The following is a 24,495-nucleotide window of genomic DNA, read 5'->3' as shown; positions in this document are numbered from 1 at the left end:
CTTGATTCCCTTGTCTGTGCCAGAAGATTAGAGTTTGAGGCCCTTCTTTCTTTAGCAGAGTGGGAATCTAAGTCTCAGTAAGCCACAAGCTTAGGATCTCAAGGGGCCATAGTGAACAGTCCCAACTGTTCCTCAGTCATTCCTTCCTTAAATGGAAGACAGATAAATGGAAAGAGGTGAAACAGGACAGGAGGAATTGAGATCTGACCACTGTTAACAGACTCTGACACCTCCCAGCCTCAGTATACCCTACCATGGGATAAATTGAGAAAAATCATGTCAGTTTCATCAATATAGCAGAGCTTTTGTGAAATAATATAACACATGTGAGAGAAATTCAAAGTAAGAAAGTATTCAGTGAATGTAAGTTACTGTTATGAAAGGTCCAGAGAGTTAAAAATGAAGCCTAGACCTAACCCTAACTGACACAGCAATGCCAGCAGGATGAAATGGCTCAGGGAGTGAAATCTTCTGCCAACCTGATCTCTTCATAGGCCCCTTAATTTTTCCTTTTACCTCCCCCCATAAAATATCCTGCTCACTCTGTAAAGTCAACTCTAACACATGTTCTTGCCCCAACCCACTTTCACTGTGTTGCCCTCTAAGCCCCACCATACAGAAATCCTAGGGCTGCCTCTAATAGGTAGGAAGATTGTTTTGTTGCATTTCCCCCCCAGGCTTCTAGAAGCACTCCACTTCCTCATCCAGAGTGTACCTCTGGGTACCACAATGTGCTATCATTCCCCACTTGAATTATAATGTCTATCAAAAGAGGCATCTCTTGGGAGGCTTGAGTGCTAAGTGGGGAGTGATTTTTAGAGATGTGTGGGAAATGGTTTCAATATTGGCAGTTCCTAAAGGCAAGATGATTTGAGATGTTGGTTTAAAAAAAAATGCACTTGATCAGCTCATTATGCTATTCCCTTATTTCTAAAAATGCCTCGTCACTGAAATTTGGCAGTTGAACGAAAGTAGAACTTGAATAAATCAGAGGATTATAACTTTTAGTTTATTTCATTCATTTATCCTATGTTTCACATATATCAATGTATATATTCACCAGGAAATCAATCTTTCTTTTACAGATCTCTCCATTAAAATATACCATTCTGAAACTAAAGACATAGACAATGCCCCAAGAATCGAAACAACCGAAAGTACTGCAAAAATGTTCAAAGTGTCAACCATGAAACGAATATTCGATTTGGCCAAGCATCGAACAAAAAGGTCAACATTTTTCCCAACTGGGGTTAAAGTCTGTCCACAGGAATCCATGAAACAGATTTTAGCCAGTCTTCAAGCTTATTATAGATTGAGAGGTAAGGAAAGAGATGGAAACTGTTTAGCCTCTCTTTCTTTTTATCTTTTCCCTTTCACTCATCCATACGTTGTCTTTAGCCCCAAATTTCCCAAATCTCTTATTTAGTCACAAGGGTTATAAAGATCAGTCAACTAATCTGAGAGTAATGAATAGTAAACATTCAAAACTACGGTAGATACCTGCTTTACATTTACAATAATGTCCTATGCAACATAGAACCATTAAGGCATTTAACAAGTCATCAGAAAGTCTTAGCATCTGAGTATTATCTCTTTGTTTTATTTTTGCCAAAGCCCAATATTGAATTTTAATGTTATTATTATGAAGTGAGAAGCACAGAATGATTACAATGTCAGGAATCTGAGCAAGTTGATTTATGACTTAAGATTTCATTTTTCAAAAGCAACATTACAGTCCAGATCCTCACTCCCTTCTTGTTAAGTTTAAGTTGTTTATTGCTGATCCAGCAAAAAGGTCTGAAGTTTGGAAACCTGGTGGCACACCCAAGTGCAGAGGAGTCACAAATTAACAGTGGTTACCAAGATATAATGCAGGGGTTGTTAACAGAATTTACAACACAATTACTGTAATTTCCAGCAGAGTTACAGTGCAGTTTTCACCCCAAGTCAGCATAACGGGATTCTTGTGGCTTTCTCAGAAATCATTATGGAGTTCAATCACACCACAGCTATCAGCGGATATCCTTGTCATTCACTCACTACAGATGAAAAAGTCGCCATGACTTCTTCTTTAAATGGAAACAAAACAAAATACAATCTTTAGTAGATACTATTAAATCCCCCAGGTTGCTCCAAATAACACAAAATATCTTAGCTAGCTGAAGCCTAAATTCAATTCATCTTACACCTGAAAGTTGAGGGGTTTGCTGAGGTCCACCTTCATCACAGGAGATAATTTTTTCCAATCCAAAAAACACAACCTGCTCTGCTCTATTATTTTAAGCCCATTACCTATAATGTGCTGGTTCAGTTCTAGCCTGTGATGTATTGCAAATTACAACAGCAGAGAACCTCTTTCATGATACCAACATTCTACAAAGTTCTTGAGTATCTCCATCTATAAAATATACAAAGGTTAAGTTAGTCTGAGGAGTTTTTGCTGGGTTTTGGAGGCATACGTAACAGTCTCAAAAATACCAAGCCTTATGTTCCTCATATGTCTCATTTTATGTGGAAGAGACATTTGCTTTCTCACAGAAGCCACACCCACAGACAAATGACAAGTGCTGGATCACAGTCAGAAGGAGAACTCTAATTATAGAAAATGAAGCACACTTTATTATTATTCTGAGGTCCTAGCATGGCACCTCTGCATAGCAGTTTCTGAGTAAATGCTTATTGATGGATACAGGAGGCAAAGAGGCCATTGGGAATGCAAAGAAAAGACAATAAATGTGTAAATTATTCATTTTGAATGTGCCTACACATTGATCAGATAATGACACTGGTAAATTTCATGTTATTTGTTCATGAATGGAAGTGAAATATGTAGCATATGCATCACGTAGAATATGAGCACGACTGCTATTTTCATATAACTTCTAATGCTTTATGACACTCACAAATAGGATTCATCGCAGGTATTTATGAAATAGACTGTTTATTGCTGCAACCAAATTTTTAACCCTGAATTTTATTCTTTATTCTTGATTAGGTTTACCTTTTTCATTCTTGCTTTCCTGGATGAAACAAACCACTGTTTTTATCCCCACAGCAACAACAGTCCATTATCTTTATGGCTTGCCCTGGGTGATATGAAATTTTACTATTCATCAGCATGGTTTTCTTAAGTCTAACAAATTGGTTCACAAAGAAACAAGAAATAAGACCCAGCTACAAAGTGGTGCTCCTTTGACAGAGTAACACACTTCTTGTTTTTGTTGCTGCTTTTACAAAATTATCTTTTGACATCTTTCAAACTTAGGAAAGAAAACTTCCACATTCATCAAATCAAATGGAATATTGAGATATTTCTTTTTCTAATGCTTAAAGCAACACAAATGAAAATGATCTGAGCTTCATGGTAGACTCATAAACATACTCATCCCAAAACACAAATTCAAGACAGGCAAGTTTGTTTCTGGTTGCTTCCCAGGGGAACCCTGTTCTCCTCCCTAGGCAAACTCCCTTCAAGTTCCCATTCCTCTCTATCTCCCTCCCTCTCTTTCCCTCACTCTCTTCCTCTTCCTATTCTTCTTCCTTCTTCTTCTTTCTCCCTCCACCTCTGTCCCAAACTCAATATCAAAAGCTACATCTTTCTTTCAAATTAATATATGCCTTAGAGAAAGTTTAAGATAGAGGGCATCCTACTTCTTGCTTCTCTGTGTGTTGTCCATAGACCAGCAGCATCACCAGGATTTGGCTGCTTGTTCGAAATGCGATCTTACTTTGACCCCATCACATCTACTTCCAGAATCTGTATTTGAATAAGATCCCCAGGTAATCCATTTGCACTCTAAAGTTCTAGAAGCACTGGTCTAGAGAACATCTAGCCAACAACCCCACAATGGAAATTTTAAAAATGAGGTAACATGCTCAGTCAGTTGGCAGAGCAGGGTTAGAACACAGCATTCTGACTCCTACTCCAGTGTGTTATCTCTCCATCTAATGCGTACCCAACCTGGTGGCAGACATTTTTACATACCATTGGTCTAACCTAATCCTTACAAATGTGAGTGATTATCCCAGGGCATGCCTGGCCTCCAGGATGCATGTTCCCTGGGGTTCTTCCCACATTACCAAAGAGCCTACAGTATAGCTTTCAGCCAAAAGATTAAGACTCTGTGGTCAGATTTCAGACATTGGCCAGCAACAGTGGGAAGACTGAAGAGGCAAGGTTTAGGATTTCCCTAGAATCTATGCAGAAATCTCTCCCAGTAGATTTAGGGAAGGATGGTGGTGTAAGTTAGATAACAGGAAAGTTAAAAGGTTAGAAAAACCCAGCTTTCAGAGGTTTTCAGACTCCTCTAAGACCTGAGATCCTTTGATACTTCAACTTTCAAGGGTTCTTTTGATGCCCTCTTGGTAAGGATGGGGGAACTCTCCTGGTGGGACATGGGCTGGTGCCCCTGTTCTCCCAAGCAGACAATTTCTACACTTCCTGCTTTGTGCTAAGCTAATAGGAAAGAAAAATGACATCAGAGCAGTCACCAAAACAACCTGCCCCCTCAGAAAGTCTAAAGAAAAACTACTGGTCCCTGTTTCATTTTTCGCACTTTAATCCCTATAAATAACAATGCCCCAGGGAAATAGTTCCTTTTTTTTCTTTTCTTCTTCTTCTTTTTTTTTTTTTTTTTTTTTTTTTAGTTAAATTCCAGTTGGTTAACATGTAGTGTAGTATTAGTTTCAGGAGTAGAATGCAGTGTTTCATCACTTACATATAATACCCAGTGCTCAACACAAGTGCCCTCCTTAATACCCATCACCCATTTAATCCATCCCCTTAAAACCTCCCTCCAGCAACCCTCAGTTCATTCTTTACAGTTAAGAGTCTGTCTTATAGTTTGCCTCTCTCTTTCCCCTGCCATGTTCATGTGTTTCACTTCTTAAATTCCACATATGAGTGAAATGATATGGTTTTGGCTTTCTCTGACTGACTTACTTTGCATATTATACTCTACCTCCATCAATATCCTTACAAATGGCAAGATTTCATTCTTTTTGATGACTGAGTAATATCCCAGTGTGGTGTGTGTGTGTGTGTGTGTGTGTGTATACATACACACATATATGTATATATATGTACACACCATATCTTCTTCATCCATTCATCAGTCAGTGGAAATTTGGGCTCTCTCCATAGTTTGGCTATTGTTGATAATGCTGTTATAAACATCAGGGTGCATGTGCCCCTTCAAATCTGTGTTTTTATATCCTTTGGGTAAATATCTAGTACTGCAATTATGGCTCATAGGGTAATTCTATTTTTAACTTTTTGAGGAACCTCCATACCGTTTTCCAGAATGGCTGTATGAATTTGCCTTCCCACCAACAGTGCAAGAGGGTTCCACTTACTCCACATCCTCACCAGCATCTGTTGTTTCCTATGTTGTTCATTTCAGCCATTCTGACATGGTTGATTAAGTCCCAATAGTTCATTTTATGCTTTTGTTTGCCTTGCCTCAGGAGACGCATCTACTAAGAAGTTGCTCTGGCCATTGTCAAAGAGGTTACTGCCTTTGTTCTCTAGGATTTTGATCGCTTCCTGTCTCACATTTAGATCTTTCACCAATTTTTAATTTATTAATTTATTTTATTTATTATTATTTTATTTTATTATTTTATTTAATTTAATTTATTAATTTATTTTGTGTATGATGTAAGAAAGTGGTTCAGTTTCATCCTTTTACATGTTGCTGTCCAGTATTCCCTGCAGCATTTGTTGAAGAGATTGTCCTTTTTCCATTGGATATTCTTTCCTGCTTCATTGAAGATTGATCATAGAGTTGTGGGTTTATTTTTGGGGTTTTTTATTCTGTTCCACTGATATATGTGTCTGTTTTTGAACCAGTACCATACTGTCTTGATCACTACAGCTTTGTAATATAACTTGAAGTCCAGAATTGTGATACCTCCATCTTTGTTTTTCTTTGTCAGATTGCTATGGCTATTCAGGGTCTTCTCTAGTTCCATAGAAATTTTAGGATTGTTCGTTCTAGCTCTATGAAAAATGCTGTTGGTATTTTGATAGGGATTGCACTAAATGTGAAGATTGCTTGGGTAGTATAGACATTTTAACAATCTTTGTTATTCTAATACATGAGCATGGAATGTGTTTCCATTTCTTTGTGTCATCTTCAATTTCTTTCATTAGCATTTTATAGATTTCAGAGGACAGATCTTTTACCTCTTTGTTTAGGTTTATTCTTAGATATCTTATGAGGTTCAGTGCAATTATATGGAATCATTTCCTTGCTTTCTCTTTCTACTGCTTCATTATTGGTGTATAGAAATACTACAGATTTCTGTATGTTGATCTTGTATCCTGTGACTTTACTGAATTCATATATCAGTTCTAGCAATTATTTGGTAGAGTCTTCTGAGTTTTCTACATAGAGTATCATGTCATCTGCAAATAGTGAAAGTGTGACTCTTTCCTTGCCTATTTGGATGCCTTTTATTTCCTTTTATTGTCTGATTGCTAAGGCTAGGACTTCAGTAATGGTAATGATAATAGTGAACATCCCTATCTTGTTCCTGACTGTAGAGGAAAAGCTTTCAGTTTTTCCTGCTTAAGAATGATATTACCTGTGGGTCTTTCGTATACAGCCTTTATGATGTTGAGGTATGTTTCCTCTATCCCTGCTTTGCTCAGGGTTTTTATTAAGAATGGTTGTTATACTTCATCAAATGCTTTTTCTGCATCTGTTGAGAGGATCATACGGTTCTTATACTTTCTTTTATTAATGTGGTTTATCTCATTGATTGATTTGTGAATATTGAACCACCTTTGCAGCCCAGGAATAAATCCCACTGATTATGTTGAATGATTCTTTTAATGTACTGTTGGATGCAATTTGCTCAATTCTGAGAATATTTTAATCCGTGTTCATCAGTGATATTGGCCTATAGTTCTCTTTTTTAGTATGGTCTTTGTCTGGGTTTGGAATCAAGATAATGCTGGCCTTGTAGAGTGAGTTTAGAAGTTTACTTTCATTTCTATTTTTTTTTTTTTTTTTTTTGGAAACAGTTTGAGAATAGGTATTAATTCTTCCTTAAATGTTTGGTAGAATTCCCCTGGGAAGACTCTGGTCCTGGACTTTCGTTGAGAGATTTTTTTATTACTGATTCAGTTTCCTTGCTGGTTATTCATCTCTTCAAGTTTTCTATTTCTTCCTGTTTGGGGTAATTTGTATGTTTCTAGGAATTTATCTATTTCTTCCAGATTGCCCAATTTTTTGGCAAATAATTTTTCATAATATTCTCTTATAATTGTTTGTATTTATGTGGCATTGGCTGTAATCTCTCCTCCCTGGAAAATAATTCTTTAAGCAGCTTCAGACATTTGTGCTTTAGGGAGAAAGTTCTCTCAGAGCCTTTGCGAAAAAGAGATTTTAATGGGGGTGAGGGTGTTCTGTGTCTCTGAAATAGGAAAAGGGCAGCAGAGAAAGGAGCAGAGCTAGGAAGATGTAGGCACAAAACAAGCCTTAAATTGGACTGAAATAAAAGGAAGACTTAACCTGAGACCAAAAGCAACATGCCTGAGGGTACGTTGAACTGGTAAATAGAAGGATTATCATATTATGTTCTCCCAGATGTTTCACACACAGATATTATCAGTGAAAGTCGCCAACACTAAGACCTCAAAGGCAGTGCTACTTGATTTTATGTACATATAAATGATGTATCTCTGGCGCTTAAATGTGATTTGAACTAAATTAGCAGGTGCATTGGGGAGAGACAAGTCATAATAACACCCCAACAGAGAGTATGGAGTAAGTAGATGAGAAAGATAGCAAGGGCAACTGATTTGCTTAGGCTGGACATGCAACTCTTAAGATTTGGGCAAGTCTCTCTTAATCTTACAAAACAAACTGAGAGTTGCTTGGGGAAGGGAGGATGTGGAGAGGGTGGTTGGGTTATGGACATTGGGGAAGGTATGTGATATGGTGAGTGCTGTGAAGTGTGTAAGCCTGATGATTCACAGACCTGTACCCCTGGGGCAAATAATACATTATATGTTAATAAAAATAATTAATAAGAAAGAAAAAAAAAGATCTGGGCAAGTCTCAAGATACTCAAGAGTTGTTTCTTTCTTGCATTGTATGTAGACCCATGAGTAGAAATGAAGATCAAAGACTGCATGGTTGTTGGTACTGGAAAAGGCATTACAACTCTCTGATCCTTGCCTGACAGGAGGAAGCTAACATTCACAAAAGTGTGTTCTCCTGGTGAAGCTATTCACATGCTCTCCAGGTGTGCTGACCTGTATTACTTTCCCAGGTGTGGAAAACTTGATGGCATATTTGAGGTGGAGGGAACTGCACCCACTCCTGGCTTTGTGGCTTCTGGTGAGGTGGCTGCTGGTAAATTAACCTGAGCTTTAATTGATCTGGAATTCTCTTTGCCTCTTAAAACAAAAAGTTAAGAAAAATCCAGACATACAAAAATGGGAGTGAGGGACTATAAAGCATAGGAGTAAGAATCTCCAAACTGGTCTTCTTTCCCTTTGTTCCTTCCCCCAATCCCTTCTCTCAGCATGCAGGCAGAGTTTCTCTAGAAAGTCAGATGATGTCAGCTTCTGCCCCCAAAGCCTCCAATCGCTCCCCATTTCTCCTGAGGTAAAAATCAACCTATTATAATTGCTTATGACAGATGTCATCTTACTTTTTACCCTCACTTAATACTCTAAAATAATTTTTAAATTATGTACCCCTTTGCATGCTTTTCAGTTAACATCTGAAGTTTTTCGTCTTAAGTTTAAATAATCAGGGACGCCTGGGTGGCTCAGTTGGTTAAGCAGCTGCCTTCGGCTCAGGTCATGATCCCAGCATCCTGGGATCGAGTCCCACATCGGGCTCCTTGCTCATCAGGGAGCCTGCTTCTCCCTCTGCCTCTGCCTGCCATTCTGTCTGCCTGTGCTTGCTCTCTCTCCCTCTCTCTCTCTGACAAATAAATAAATAAAATCTTTAGAAAAAGTTTAAATAATCAGATAAGAGGCAACTTCTGGTGAGTTGTAGATATTGTTATTGAAAATGAAACAAAAATTAGAACATTCGTATGCATCTAATAGAATCTACCATAGCTACACAGTAGTTACCATCAAATACTCCATAGTGCATCCCTTCATATACTCTTCTCAACAATAGGAAATGCCACAGGGATCCTTTTTCTTCATATAACCACATTTCCACCCCACTTCCCACTTTACAGCCTTATCTTAATGTACTTTGTGCTTGAAAGTCTGTTAGTGGTTACTCTTACATACTTCTCAGTAACAAAAATACGTATATAAATTTATAGATTTTATTTATTTCCTGTTACTATAGGCTTTATGTGTACAATGAAATTCCTGGGTTCAGCATTTAAAATTACTTTTAATGTATAATTAATTGAAACAACTAGATACAAATTTAACAAAAAATTTAAATATATTTCTTTTGACAGATATAAGATCAGATACAGGTTTTGTGGGACTAACATTTGCAAATACAAATTTAGGAACAAGACTTTGGAAGAGCCCAGTGTACATGAAGGGCCTGTAGCTTAAGTTTCTTTAGCTTCAGCCTCTGGACACATGGAGTGCTTTGGTGTTATTCCTCATATTAGTTTATGTACCATTACTTCTTATTATGTGTTGCCAAAATGAGATAGGACTTAGCACCAATTTTATCCCTGTTTTTTTACTCGATTTCCCTTAATGCTGAGAAAATTTAAATGTAAATAAGTAGATGGAAACAGATGGGGGTTTTGTTATAGTAATATCTTTATTCTTTAAGTTGTTTTGACATTATATGCTTACAATCACATCATGATCTGTTATTATTTTTAATGATTTGTCAGCTGTCAACTCCATTGGGACTTCTTCTAATGTGTTGAAAGCAAAGAATCAGAAACCACCCTGCCGCAAAAATAAGCGTTACCCCTCAACTAAGTTCACTTGGTTTCCTAACCTCCACACTGTTATTTGACATGGCCCTTTGTGTGGCAACTTAGAGGCACTGAACCACAGTAAGATTTGGGAGGGTTGAATGGGGGAAGAATGCAGGCCAAAGGGAAAGTGGAAAAGGAAAGATGTGTCCTCAGGCAGACAGATTTTAGGGAAGCATGATAGGAAAAATGAAATGTAGATAGTGATCTCTTTAAATTGTCTGTGTGCCTCTGTTTCCCTTGAAAAGTCTTTAAATACAGCAAGGTTCCTATGCCCCAGTTTGAAGATTATTGGTCCACAAGGTTCTACACAGTCCCTGTTCCCCTCACCACATCTTTCTGTCTTTATCCTATTTTACTGTCATACTTGCCCTGGTCACTCTGACCTCTTTGCTGTTCCTTCAATGTTCAGAGCATTCTCCAGCCTTGAGGACTTCCCCATACTGCTCAAAAGTCACCTTTACGACGAGACCTTCCTCAACTGCCTTACTTTAAACTACAACCTCTCTCTCTCTCTCCCATATTCCCTGTCTTCCTTCTTTTATTTTTCCCTATAACACATAGAGGAGTTCAATATATATTTGTTAAATGAATTAATTTCTGTGGGCTATAAATCAGTGTGTCCACATAAACCATCAAAGAGTGCTCCATGTTCTAAGATTATGCTTGGGCTGGGAAACAGGGATCATCTCAGGATGTAGCCATTTTCTGCTCCTAATGGTGTTTCATTGCAGTGTGTCAGGAAGCAGTGTGGGAAGCATATCGGATCTTTCTGGATCGCATCCCTGAGCCAGGGGAATACCAGGACTGGGTCGGCCTCTGCCAGCAGGAGACTTTCTGCCTCTTCGACATCGGAAAAAATTTCAGCAATTCCCAGGAGCATCTGGACGTTCTTCAGCAGGTGAACCTACGCACTATACATTGGGAACACTGTCCAAATAGCTCCCAGGCCTCCAGTCACTGCCCCTTTTCATTTGGTTTCTACTGTATAAGGGTTAGTTGAAGAAATGCTTAGAGATATTTGATAAAGCCAACAAGAATTTTATTTTTGCAAAATAGCATTGTACAGGCTGGTTGAAGTGAAGTTAAAGGGAAAAAAGGATGAAAATAGACTTTAGCTCTTCAGTTGACATTTTCTCCTGGTAAAATTACTTTTTATCTTTCTGCAGAGACTAAAACAGAGACACTTCCCTGAGAGGTAAGTACCCAAAATAGAGTGCAGCATGCTCTTGACTTTTGAAAGATCATATAATGGAGTGAGACTGAGCTATTGTACTTTTATGATATTATGTCAGCACTGAAATCTGTGTAAGTTATTCTGACAGACAAATTATGCATATACTGTGCTAAAGATAAATGAGTATATAAAGGGGAAATGGATAGATCCTAAAGACTAGATAAATGTCGGTGCTATGTTTGCAGATAAAATGGATTCATTACTATGTGTTAAGTATCTGATATGTATTTTCACTTATAAGATATAGAACAATTAAAATAGTTTGATTTTTAGAATTTATGATAAACTGTTACATCAGGAAAATACTAATACAATCAGACAGCAACCTGCATTTTGAACTCTCATTTGGTATTCTGTGAAGCATTAATATTTCTCAAACTAAATTACCAAAGCACTGAGCTATACTCTCAGCAAGAACTGAATATCAAATAAGAAAATCAAAATGAGAAAAAGGCAGGGAAAAGTACATTAAATAAAATGATTAAAGAAGAGAGACAAACTCTAAACAAAAATTACATACATTTTATAACATTTAGAAATCTAATTCTGAAGACAATACTAAGAGAGACACAAATTTGGCTGTATGAATTACTGACAATTCTTTATAATGCTTTTCACATTTGTTCCTTCATTTCTATTCTCTTTGCCAACAACCTGTTCTAGGACCTTACTAATTTACTCTGTGAAAAATGTCAAATCTGATCTCCCTAATGGATTTCCCTGCCTCTAACCTCTTCCCCTCCTTAACTTGATAACTGCTACTGGATGAATAAGCCTGAAAAAAAAATACCTTTTGTTTCATTGGGCTCTGTTCAATGACATTCAAAAGAATCCCACATCTTCCTCTTACCCTTCTGAATATCCTCTGCCCACTGTTACCCTCATGCTCTGTGTGCAGAAGGCTGACTGGTAAGGATAGAATCATGCACAGCCTTTGCCCTGACTCCTAGGTAGGACCAGCCAGTGGGGGAGCAGGAGATCAGAGGGAGAGAAGAGAATGAGGTGAGTGAAGTTCTCACCTCTCCTCACCTCCAACTTGCAAAGTCTCCAAGGGCTGTTGTCCTCCTTCAACTTCAACTCAACTCCTGTCAAGCAGCCTTTCCACGGATCCCTCTCCATCTCTGGTTCATGGTAACTGGGCTAAGCGTACTTTGAGCACCCCACTGCTACCAGCCCTGGGGTACTGCACTCGGCCTTGTGGTTGTTCTTATACTCTTCCCACACCTTAATAAGTCATTCCTTTTTTAAACTTTGCTCAAATTATTCCACAATGAGTGAGCCATCTGTATCCTGCCAGGACCTTCACTGAGGCATAGGCCAAACTAATCATTTGAGACCTTTCACCCCCTGACCTTTCCAACTTTGCATCCATTACCCATGATCCCACTGTTGCTACCATGTCACTCACTGCACATAGACCACACCTTCCTCATCCTGGATTCTGACCCCTAGCCTTTCCCTCTTGCTCAGAAAAACCTGCCTTTTCTATGTTTCCTATCCAAATCCTACTCTCCTTCAAGCTCGTAGTGAAGTCCCACCTGGATTCCCACCTGGATTCGCAACAGCCCATTTGAGCCTGCAGCAGTAGCTCCCTGCTTTGAACTTTATACTCCTTTTGGCACTTACATTATTATTTAACACTTCCTCATTTTACCATATTTTCCTGTAAGAATTTAAACTCCTCAAGGGCAGGAAACTTTTCATATCTCTCTACCCACCACCATAGACCTGAGCAAAATTCTCATACATTTTATTAATTGATAAGTCTACAGAGCCACTCTTTAGAAATTTTAAAAAGTTGTTATGAGAAGAAATAATGTGATTGAAGAAAACCTTACTACTAGAGTATTAACTTTGTTCACAAGATACAGATATTCACTCTTCTGATTAACAATAGGATGGTACTTATTCCCCCATTTTCAAAAAAAGAAAAAGAAAACAAAGCACAGGCCATCCATCCATAAGAAAAAATCCAACAGAATGTACCAAGAATTGATTAAAAAAAAACCAACATTAAAAATCATAGGAAACAGCTACCAAAGACAGAAGGAGAAAGAAATAGAATCATCCCATCCATTCCTGTCTCTACCAACATTGCTAGAAATAATTGCTAAGAAGTAAGAGACAAACATTTTACATTAACTATGATTACCAAATTGGGAAGAAAGGAAGGGAGGGAGGGAGGGAGGGAGGACGGCCAGCCTGTTATTTCAAGCCTTTCTAGGAAGACAAAACAGAAAACTTTCTCACCTGAGTAGCCTGTAAATCTGCCAGTTTCAAATGACTTTAAAATAAAAGCCAGTGAAAGAACCCAGTGTCCCAGCTTCCCAAACTATAGCTTCTGAGGAATGGTCTAGATTGTCATTACAGTAGCAGAATTACACGCAGTGGCAAAGGATGAGGAAATAGCATCTGACACAGGATCCTGCTCAATGCAGGCTGTTGACTTGTAACTAATGCCATAGCCAGCACTTTAATAACTGGTCCTCTTGGTTGTTTTCTTTTTTATAGGAAGGTAAAACAAGGATGCCAGAGTTATAATGGCAGGAAAGATACCTTACTATAAACAAAGTTCTATAAAGTGAAAAAAAAGGAAAATTGTCTAAATCACAAATGCTCTAATGTTTGATATGAGATCTTTATAAATATGATATCCATAAAAACTATTTCTTAAGTATATAGCAAAATACCAGTAGAAACAAACAAGAATACCTAATTCCAAAATGGTCTGAAGTCATGTTTAGCCTGTGTGCACCAATAGAGTCCCCCATGTTTACATCTATTCTAATTGGTCACAGCCCATGCCAGGCCAATGGATAATATTTTGTATATTATGTCTATTAAGACTTTGGTAAAACTGGGTGTGTTAGAAATATGTATGTAGATGATCCCATTGTCTTTAGCCAGTCTAGATGACTCTACAACATAGAGCATCTAACCATTTCCTTTGGTCTTCCCATCATCATGAATCACAGAAAACTGTATCGAATATATTGGGCAACTATGACTAAATTGTACTAACGCAGACACAAGCTAATTAGACCTAATAGCTTCTAGTAACAAATCTTTCAGTGAGCTTCAACAGAGATCACTACTGCTACTCCTTTCTATATAGAAGTTGCTTGCTAGAACAGGACAATGTCATAACAGACAGCTATACAACCATGCCCTTGGATTTGCCCTTAGATATCTTCCAGACTGCCTCTGCATGGCACTGCCAACCTACCCATAACTCCTGCATAACATACCATAACAGCCTACCCAATACTTATTCTGTGTCCAGAATAAGTATTTAATATACCTTCATTATCCAGAAATCTCCCTCTCTCCTATTACTGTAACCACAAGAGTTACTTTAGTAAATAAACTTAAGGACTCTCTGGATTTGCAGATTTGAGGATTGGAGATTTTAGCAAGAACATTCAGCCATAGATCATATCATGCAATTACCTTTGATGTCAAGGACACAGTGCAAGTACAATGGGACTATAAAACATAAAAAAACCCCAAAGACCAGTTTTGCTCTTGATGGAAGTGCTCCCCAGGACCACATGAAAGATGCTTATGGAACACCCTGGAGTCAAACATAACCATTTTCAAGAGTTGTTTGAATTTTTCTTTAATGAAAATACACTTGAAGATTACTTCTATAATGAAAGAAATAGGCAAACCCAGCTTTAAAGGGGTCTTCTCTAATTTTTAGGTCTGTTGAGTATAGGAAAAGTAAATGCATTTCCCCTGTTGTTATCAAGCTCCTTTTCACAACTTCCTTTTTCTTTTCTGCTGTGGTGATAGAAAAGATGAAGCATCTACAGAGGAGACATTCGGAGAGCCTGGTGAGACCCCTGTGTTTTCTACAGGTAAGCTTAGACCTCCTCATTCACCTGCTCCTGAACCTTAATTCAAATGATCATGAAAGTATATTATTTAAAAAGCAATCCTTAATTGAAGTTGACAGAATCCATAACATACTTTCTCAAAGCTAAATGATATTTCTAACTTTAGAAAATAATTTAAATGCGTTGTATAAAACTTGAAAAGTCTAGAAAAGAATAAAGGTAAAGCCAAATCACCCATTATCCTACAACTTGGAGACAATCATTAACCAATATTTTCAAACAAATAAACTCAAGATAAATATCTGTCTTGAATCCTTTATATAGTTACAAGTGGAAAAATTAACCAGATCTCATTGTCGAAACCATTTAACTGTAATGTACCTAGGATAGCACCAAACTAGGATAGCACCTAGAAGCATGGAGACTTCAACTAGGATCAAAAGTTTGAGTTATATTTTTCTCAAGAACATATTTATGTGATCTTAAAAAAAATGAAGTAAGAAGGCCTCCCACATCTGTAAATTCCAGAATGACAGAAAAAGCACATGAAATTTTGACCTCGTTCTAATGTAAATTTCTCCAATCTCATTTTTGTGCCTGTCATGTTTTTAATTTCCGTAGACGTTGCCAGTGTCTCTCTCGGACCCTTCCCACTCACTCTGGATGACACACTCCTCGATGACACAAAGATGCCTACAATAGTAAGAAGTTCTGAGAGTCAATCTATCTCTTTACATGCCTGTTTTTGTTTTATTAGTAACACAAGAAAAGAGAATGGGTGAATTAGCCATCCAGTATCACTGGTGCTGCATTTTTATCACTCCAATTAAGAGTCAGTGACTTTGTTCTATTCGGGATTCTTCCTTCCTCTAGGGACTGGGGGGAAAATAGATTGAAAACTAGAATAAGGTGGGAGGGATTGCAAGAAACAGCTCAATTATAAACTCCAGAATGGCAGGGACCCTTTTTTCCCCCCAGTACCTAACAAAACCTCATACACAACAGGGACTAACCAAACATTAGAATAAACGGATGATTAAGTCTATCAGTCAATGAGTCAAGCCTTCTCCACTGAAGTGTAATCTCAGGCTGACGGTAAGGAGAGAAGTTTTGCCTTCAGTGATGGCCAGCATGAGTACATCAGACAAATATTAAAATGACTGAAATCCTGCATGTCAATTGGGGAAAAATACAGCGTTCTCAGACAAAGAGGAGTCCTGGCCACACTGCTCTCTTTTTGTGAAAAGGCTTGAAGGAGGAGAGTACATGTTACAGAATTTAATGTTGGTTATCAAAAAAGGGGGACATTTTAACTGCTCCAAAATATTTGAGCCAGACACTTGGCACTGAAGCTGGGAAACTCTCCTCTTTACTCAGGAGTGACAGGGCTGTGGTAGCACGAGGTGGGCAGCAAGTTCAGAAGGGGGCAGGAGTATAGGGGTGACACATCTGAGCCCAGATCTTCTCATCCTTACGCTGCCACTGCAACCACACCTAACTTCCCTGAGGTCTATGAGATTTCACTAGCCTTTCCTCTCCCGGGAACCTCCCCGCAAGGCACGGGTGGAAGCCCAGGTGGTGAGGATGAGAAGGACAAAAAGTTCAGTCTCACCAGCTCTATGCGAAAATTCAGGGATGAGAGCCCTGCTAGCCATTCTATCTGACCTATAGGCCAGATGGCTGCGGATTCGCTGGAACTATTGCTGTGAACAAAGAATTAAAATGTTCAAATTTTCTCAAAAATATTGGTCCAGGAAGAGTGAAAAGTGCTGTTAGAAAAAATTATTGAGATTAAATGTATTCACTACACAATTTCAAAGATAACTCTGGTTTGCCTTCTCTTTTCTCACACTACTTGTGTCCCGTTTCTTCAAAATCTAGTATATGTCCCCCCTTCTACAGTAAATATTCCCTGAACATTTCCTTTCGTATTCACCACATCCTCCTCTTATCCTTTTTATCACCTGCATCTATCACTTATTCTTTCATTCAGCAAACGTTTTACTAAAATCCTCTGATGTGCCAGACATTGGGGTATGTGCCAAAGACCCTAAGATGAGTAAGACATAGTTCTGCCTTCAAGAAATTTATAATGCAAATAAGTACAACAAAATAATCTAGTTGCTGTACTTGAAGATGGCGGGTATATAGAATGGAACAAAATGATAGACCAGAACAGGTTGCAAAGGATGTGACCCCCAGTCCTGTATATTCACAGAGAGTTTGTGCATAAATGGCCACTTTTTTTTTTTTTAACTTTGGGAGATTTAATGAAGTATGAGAATCATACTGGATTCAGGAGATTATATGTGGGGTGACAAGATTAGCATATAAAAAGACTCTAGGTGAGTATGGCATAGGTATTAAATGAGAAATTAAAATATTATTCACTGCTCCAGGAGATTAGATGAGACAAAGTTTTCTTCCCTAAATGATCAGAGGAAATATTATTTTAAATGAACCATAAAATATTAGTAAGAAGTAAAAACGTGTGTGTATATTTGTGTGTGTCCCCATGTTTTAGTGCTGGGGTGAGCATGGGGAGCAGTGAGGAGGTTTTCCAATCAGGAGATTAGCACAAGGGATATGGTATCTTATAAACAGTGAACAAGCTATCTGGTAGTCAGTGCAGGGAAAAATGATACAGACTACAAATTGTTCAAGCAGCAACAATTCCATTTATAATTGTTCCCCCCCCCCAAAAAAAAAAAGATATCTAGGAATAAATCTAACCAAAGAGGTGAAAAACCTGTACTCTGAAAACTATAAAATACTGATGAAAGAAACTGAAGATGACACAAAGATATGGAAATGAATTCCTTGCTCATGGATTAGAGGAATAAATATTGTTAAAATGTCTATACAACCCAAAGCAATTTACACATTTAATTCAATCCCTATCAAAATACCCATAGCATTTTTCACAGAGCTAGAACGAAGAATCCTGAAATTTGTATGGAACCACAAAAGACCCCAAACAACCCAAGCAACCTTGAAAAAGAAGAGCAAAACTGGGGGCGCCTGGGTGGCTCAGTGGGTTAAAGCCTCTGCCTTCGGCTCAGGTCATGATCCCAGTGTCCTGGGATCGAGCCCCACATCGGGCTCTCTGCTCTGCGGGGAGCCTGCTTCCTCCTCTCTCTCTCTCTGCCTGCCTCTCTGCCTACTCGTGATCTCTCTCTGTCAAATAAATAAATAAAATCTTAAAAAAAAAAAAAAAAAAGAAGAGCAAAACTGGAGGCATCACAATTCTGGATTTCAAGTTAAATTATAAAACTGTAGTAATCAAAACAGTATGGTACTGGCACAAAAATAGACATATAGATCAATAGAACAGAATTGAAAACCCAGAAATAAACCCACAACTGTGTGGTCAACTAATCCTTGACAAAGCAGAAAAAAATATCGAATGAGAAAAGGACAGTCTCTTCGACAAATAGTGTTGGGAAAACTGGACAGCAACATGCAAAAGAAACAAATTGGACCACGTTATTATACCATACAGAAAATAAATACAAAATGTATTAAAAATCTAGATGTGAGACAGGAAACCATAAATATCCCAGAAGGGAATACAGACAGTAACCTCTTTGATATTGACCATAGCAACTTATTTCTAGATATGTCCCCTGAGGCAAGGGAAATAAAAACAAAAATAAACTATTGGGACCACATCAAAATAAAAAGCTTCTACACAGTGAAGAAAATAATCAATAAAACTAAAAGTCTACAGAATGGAAGAAGATATTTGTAAATGGCATATCTGATGAAAGGTTATTATCCAGAATATAAAAAGAACTTATAAAACTCAACACCCAAAAAACAAATAACCCAATTTTAAAAAGGGCAGAAGACATGAAGAGACGTTTTTCCAAAGAAGGTGAACAGATGGCCAAGAGACACATGAAAAAGTGCTCATCATCATTCATCATCAGGGAAATACAACTCAAAACTACAATGAAGTATCATCTCACAGCTGTCAGAATGACTAAAATCAACAACACAAGAAATAATAGGTGTTGGCAAGGATGTGGAGAAAAAGGAACCCTCTTGCACTGTTGGTAGGAATGCCAACTGGTGGAGCCACGCTGGAGAACTATATGGAGGTTCCTCAAAAAGTTAAAAATAGAACTACCCTGTGACCCAGTAATTGCACTATTGAGTATTTATCCAAATAATACAAAAACACTAATTCAAACAGACACATGCACCCCTGTTTATAGTAGCATTATTTACAATACACAAATTATGGAAACAGCCCAAATATCTGTCAGCTGATGAATGGATTAAAAAAAAATGTGGTGTATATATATGCAATGGAACATTCCTCAACCATAAAATAGAATAAATCTTGCCATTTGCAAGGATGTAATCCTATGCTAGAGAATATAATGCTAAGTGAAATAAGTCTGTCAGAGAAAGACAAATACCATATGATTTCACTCAGATGTGGAATTTAAGAAACAAAACAAATGAGCAAAGGGAAAGAGAGAGAGAGAAACCTAGAAACAGATTTTTAACTATAGAGAACAAACTGATGGTTACCAGAGGGGAGGTGGGTTGGGGGTAGGTGAAATAGGTGATGTGGATTAAGGACTGCACTTGTCATGATGAGCACAGGATGATGTATGGAAGTGTTGAATCACTATGTTGTACACCTGAGACTAAAATAACAGTGTATCTTAACTAACTGGAATTAAAATTAAAAATATTTTAGAATTAAAATTTAAAACATTCTATTTTAAAAATAGAATACACTATCTGGACCTACTCAGTAGTTTAATTTAAAAAAAAAAACTTTCATGAAAAAATATATAAAAAATAAAAAATAAATAAAATTGTTCAAGCAGACTGAGATCAGATTGTGGAGAACCTTGGAGGTCAGGAAAAAAGTTTGGAATTTTATCCCATAGGTAATAGAGTATCACTGAGGATGCTGGGTGAGAAACATGGAAAATTAATCTAGTAGCTGAAGATAATTAGAAGATATCTCACTACTACATCTAGAGAATTTATTTAAATGTCTCATATGAACTTTAAATATGCCCAGTGAAATGGTAAGCTTCTAGAGGATAATACCATATGCCATATATTTTCTTTTAACTTTCCATATGTCCTAGCACTGTTCTATACCCATACAGATGCTTAAGGTGTGTTATTTCGATGAGTGAGTGAATGAATGAAAACAAACATCAGTAGTCTGGCGAGTGTGAGTCTATATCCTCTGTGTGCACTATTAAAGTTAGAAGCTATGCTGCTGTCCCATGGAAAAGAGGACTTTGTGGTGAGAAATGAAGAGAGACTACATTGACTGCCACCCACATGAGATTTGTCCCTCAGGTCATTTTCCACTGGTTGGTCTCTTTCAGCTTCCACAGCTTTAATCTCACTAATAAGAGAATATGTACATTACCAAAGACTTTCCATTTTCTATAGACATGATTTTTACTCTTTTAAGAAAGCTGTTCAGATTTCATGACCATCTGGGTGCTCAATATTGAAAATCTGTCAAACCTCAAGTTTGAAACCCAGCTCTAGGCTTGATCTGAACCCTGGGGGCCTACATGAATTCAGAACAGTGAGAGACTCCTGACTGTTCTCAGTCCAGAGGGCAAGAAGGATGACCTCTGGTCCTTGATCAGAGGCCAAATCCAGGTCCTCAGAAGAGTGCTTCTCTTCTAAGTCACATGCTACCAAAGCTGGCCCCATTATGGTCCCCAATATGCCATTCCTTCTGAGAGATATTTCAAACCCTCTCTTGATCTAACTAGCTTCAACGTGAAGTTTAAGCACAAATGGTCTCATTAAAGCAGTCTAGACTCTTCCCTAAGAAAAGATTATATTAAGTAATCGCTCAGCATCCTTAGGTTATTTTGGGTAATCCAGTCCTCATCAAAGAGTATTTATAAAGTTATGCAAGAAGGTGGCACAATCCCAATGATGGGATTATGTATGTATATATAAATGCAGTGTTTATGAATTATGTGTGTATGTATATATGTGTAAATGCTTTCATGAAGAGCACATAGTCATAAAATTACAGTGTTCTCAAGGATTCTAAACAGTTAACTCATTGGAGCTTTGGTACATTGTCTCTCAATGAAATTCAGAGGACACTTCAAGTTCATAGGATTTTAATTCTAAAAGCACTTGAGCCTTCATAATACACTTCTTGGGACATTATCAATATATACTGTTTAACATTACCATATGCTTATACTTTATGTTAAGAGAAGACTTTTTTTTTTAATTTAGGAAAGAAAAGTAGAACCCACTAAGATATCCGAGGGCCCACTGGAGCAGAAGGTGTTGCTGAGCGTCACTCTGGCAAACCAGAAGCTCGAGGCAGAACTCACTGACTCCCAGTCCCCGTATTATCAGGAGCTGGCAGCAAAGTCTCAGCTTCAGGTAAGTGAACCCATCCCACACAACCACAGCCTGAGTCATGAATCAGAATCTGAGCACTAACAGGACCTAAACCCTTTGAGCTAGTAGTCCAACTTCTTGTAACTAGGCATTCATTTTTAACCATTAGAAAGAAATCAAAAACTGCAACATGTCCCAAAATGTTAGGACAAATGGATCTCTAGAAAAGTTTTTCTATTCCAGCTTCTCTAGCCTAAAAGTCACTTATATTTAGGTTTGCTTTAAATATTAGTGGGCTTTTAAATCTCCTTTAACTGAAAGGCATGAAGCACATATTCTGTAGGTCTAAAATGTTCATGTAAGCACCAACTAGGGCATATGCTGGGTTGAAATACGAATTTTTAACCCATATTTGTCTTACATGTCCATGTCATCCAGGAAACTCAGGAGTTGCCCCAAGATGTCTCCTCTATCTCTGACCATTATCACCTCTGCCCACCTCTTCATTCGCCACAGGATGAATCCAAAGCGCTGTGCTGACTGTGGCTTCTATTCACCATGAAGAGAGTCCTGCCTTCCTTTCCAGCTTCATCTTAACACTAGGTCCTTCCCATCCCCCTCCTTTGTACACTACTTTACAGGAAATACAAACTGCTTGCAAATCTCTTCTCACCTTTAGCCTTTCCATAAGCTGCTTCCTCTGTCCGCAATGTCCCTTCCCTGGGTTTCATTTTGCAAACTTCATCAAGGAAAGTTCTCTTCACTCATCCTGGGTTCAGTACCTCTCCTCTGAGCTAAAACACAGTGCCCACTGCTGTCCCAAGAGTTATCACCCTGTCTTGAGATTGTTTGTTTACACATCTATGTAAAGAATCATTTCTACACACTTCAAAGAGAAAACATCATCATGGGACATGGGGTGTTTATGAACTGGAGAGGTACTTAGACACGGATTATTAGATAGAATGAATTAAAAATTGTCTGTGAACTTCCTGTTTGTTCTTTAAAATATTCTTTTTAGAAAGTTCTGAGTATAGTCAGAGTTATCTTCAAAATTGGCTAGTTGGCCAAGATTCAAACCCAAGCAGCCTGGCATCAGAACCCCTATTCTTTTTTTTTTTTTTTTTTAAGATTTATTTATTTATTTGACAGACAGAAATCACAAGGAGGCAGAGAGGCAGGCAGAGAGAGGAGGAAGCAGGCTCCCTGCTGAGCAGAGAGCCCGATGATGCGGGGGTTGATCCCAGGACCCTGGGATTATGACCAGAGCCGAAGGCAGAGGCTTTAACCCACTGAGCCACCCAGGCGCCCCCAGAACCCCTATTCTTAATCATTATGCTATACTTTTCCCAAAAAAATATCTTCAAGGCAGGGATTTTTGTACCATCATCAGATAAACAAGTCCATTCTAGACTCAAAACCTTATTAGCCAAAAGACTATGTCTTCTTGCTCAGTCTTGTTCCGGAGACCCATCACATCAGTCCTGCTGGTTCCTCTACATGGTCACTGGCTTCTCTGAAATGAAGCCCTCTGCTTAGAGCATCTGTTCCCTTTCCAGGCTCCTGAGCAATCCAGACCACCTAGCAGCCTGCCCACACATAACTAAGCAGCTCCACCACAGCCCGGACTTGCATCAGCACAGCCATTCAGGCCTAATCAGGAATTAATGGACAGTGCTTTGCAGTAATTTAATTTCCACAATAAACCTAATGAGCAATTTAATACAAATGTCAAAAGGAATGCTTAGTTGTTGTCTGAATGCTTTCTCCTGTGCAAACACTCATAAGAACTCAACACAGCTGCCTTTTTATAGCCCCGTTAGCATACATTCCAGCAGAATCAGGGAGGCCCCTGTGCAGTTAGTATTATTAATAAGGTTAACTGGGCACTTAATTAGCAATTTAGTAGTTAGCACTCCGTGATTGGAAGGTCCCTAGAAGATTATTTAGCAGAATTAACTGAAGGCCTTTGTCATCTCCTCCCTAGATGCCTTCTGCACCCTCCTAAGCAGAGCTGGCTCTTAATCAATCACAGGCAGGTTCACAAAGAGGACATGGACAACAAGCAAAATTCCCCTCCCACCAGAGGCAGTGCCGTGGAGCACTCCTGGAGGGGAGGACGGCTCTCCCTGGAGATGTTCCCTGCTGCCCATGCTGCAGCTGTGAGCCTCTCTGGAAGCAGTTCTGTGCTTGATTGTTTTCCTCCATAGAACAGCATCTCTGATATCCTGGATAAGAAAGAGGAACAAGTCAGGGTCTGAATCTTCTGCTCCAGAAACTGCTGCTCACGCTTAAACATTGAGTCCCGGGTGTTGTTCCTGGAATGGCATGACAAATGCCTTGTGGCCCCAGAGCTGTTTGTCACAGGAGGCCAGAATAGACCTGGAGCGTGTACCCAGCGCCTTACTACCTGCCCCCATACTAAAGACAGGTCCCCATCGTCTAAACTCCTAGCTCTCCTCTGGTAAGCCTGTGGTGGGGGTGGCAGTAGAGAAACAAACTTATTACTCAGGCTCCCTCCCCCTTACCCCTACGGAGACCCTCACTCTGTCCTTACCCTCACTGAGTCTTTGAAAAACAACCAACTAAAGGCCTGCTCTGTCTGCTCTCATCAGGCCCCATGGTATGTGACCACTGAAGAAGTAAAAGAAAATTGGCCTACCTAGGAGCTAGTAATCCAGTAGGAGAGATAGAAACTAAGTAAATCAATAATACAGTATCATCCACTCTTTGCCCATTGTGTGTCAGGCACTTATTAGTTATTCCTTATAGGAGCCTCGAATTATAAGTATTGTTATCCCTTTTTGGCTAAGGAGATCAGATTCAGAGATCATACTGCTTATGGCTAAGCAATAAACTCCAGGCCTTAACAAGGAGAAAGTAGCAGAACCAATATTTAAACTCAAGCCTACACAGCTACCTCCTCACCCAAAAATTGGCCTACCTTCATCACTGCAGTTATCATATACTCACGGGGTGAAAACTATTTTTAACATTGGTGCAAGAAAATATGACTTGGAAGGTAAAGCAGTCTGCTGGAAAAAGAAATCCATGATGCGTTTCAAAGCCCGGTGTAAGTGATTTGGGGATTATCTGTGTATCACTGCCTTAGTCCTTGGCATAGAT

At 38.6% G+C, this 24,495-nt stretch overlaps 1 protein-coding gene across 2 annotated transcripts in view; it reads left to right on the top strand.

The window, feature by feature from the left end:
- IMPG1 (interphotoreceptor matrix proteoglycan 1) overlaps positions 1–24,495 on the top strand; it is a 126,909-nt gene that overhangs the window by 23,074 nt on the left and 79,340 nt on the right. Inside the window, exons 2-7 of one of the 2 annotated variants that reach the window (XM_047735255.1) lie at positions 1,086–1,319; positions 10,665–10,831; positions 11,100–11,128; positions 14,963–15,027; positions 15,628–15,707; positions 21,259–21,411. In XM_047735255.1, coding sequence (XP_047591211.1) covers positions 1,086–1,319; positions 10,665–10,831; positions 11,100–11,128; positions 14,963–15,027; positions 15,628–15,707; positions 21,259–21,411 — 728 coding nt within the window. The remainder of the gene's footprint in view (positions 1–1,085; positions 1,320–10,664; positions 10,832–11,099; positions 11,129–14,962; positions 15,028–15,627; positions 15,708–21,258; positions 21,412–24,495) is intronic. The other variant, XM_047735256.1, reaches the window with a different exon arrangement.

This window comes from Lutra lutra, chromosome 6, assembly GCF_902655055.1.
Source record: "Lutra lutra chromosome 6, mLutLut1.2, whole genome shotgun sequence".
Taxonomy (NCBI): domain Eukaryota; kingdom Metazoa; phylum Chordata; class Mammalia; order Carnivora; family Mustelidae; genus Lutra; species Lutra lutra.
Note: the sequence above shows the minus strand (reverse complement) of the source record. Positions and strands in the feature narration are given on the sequence as shown.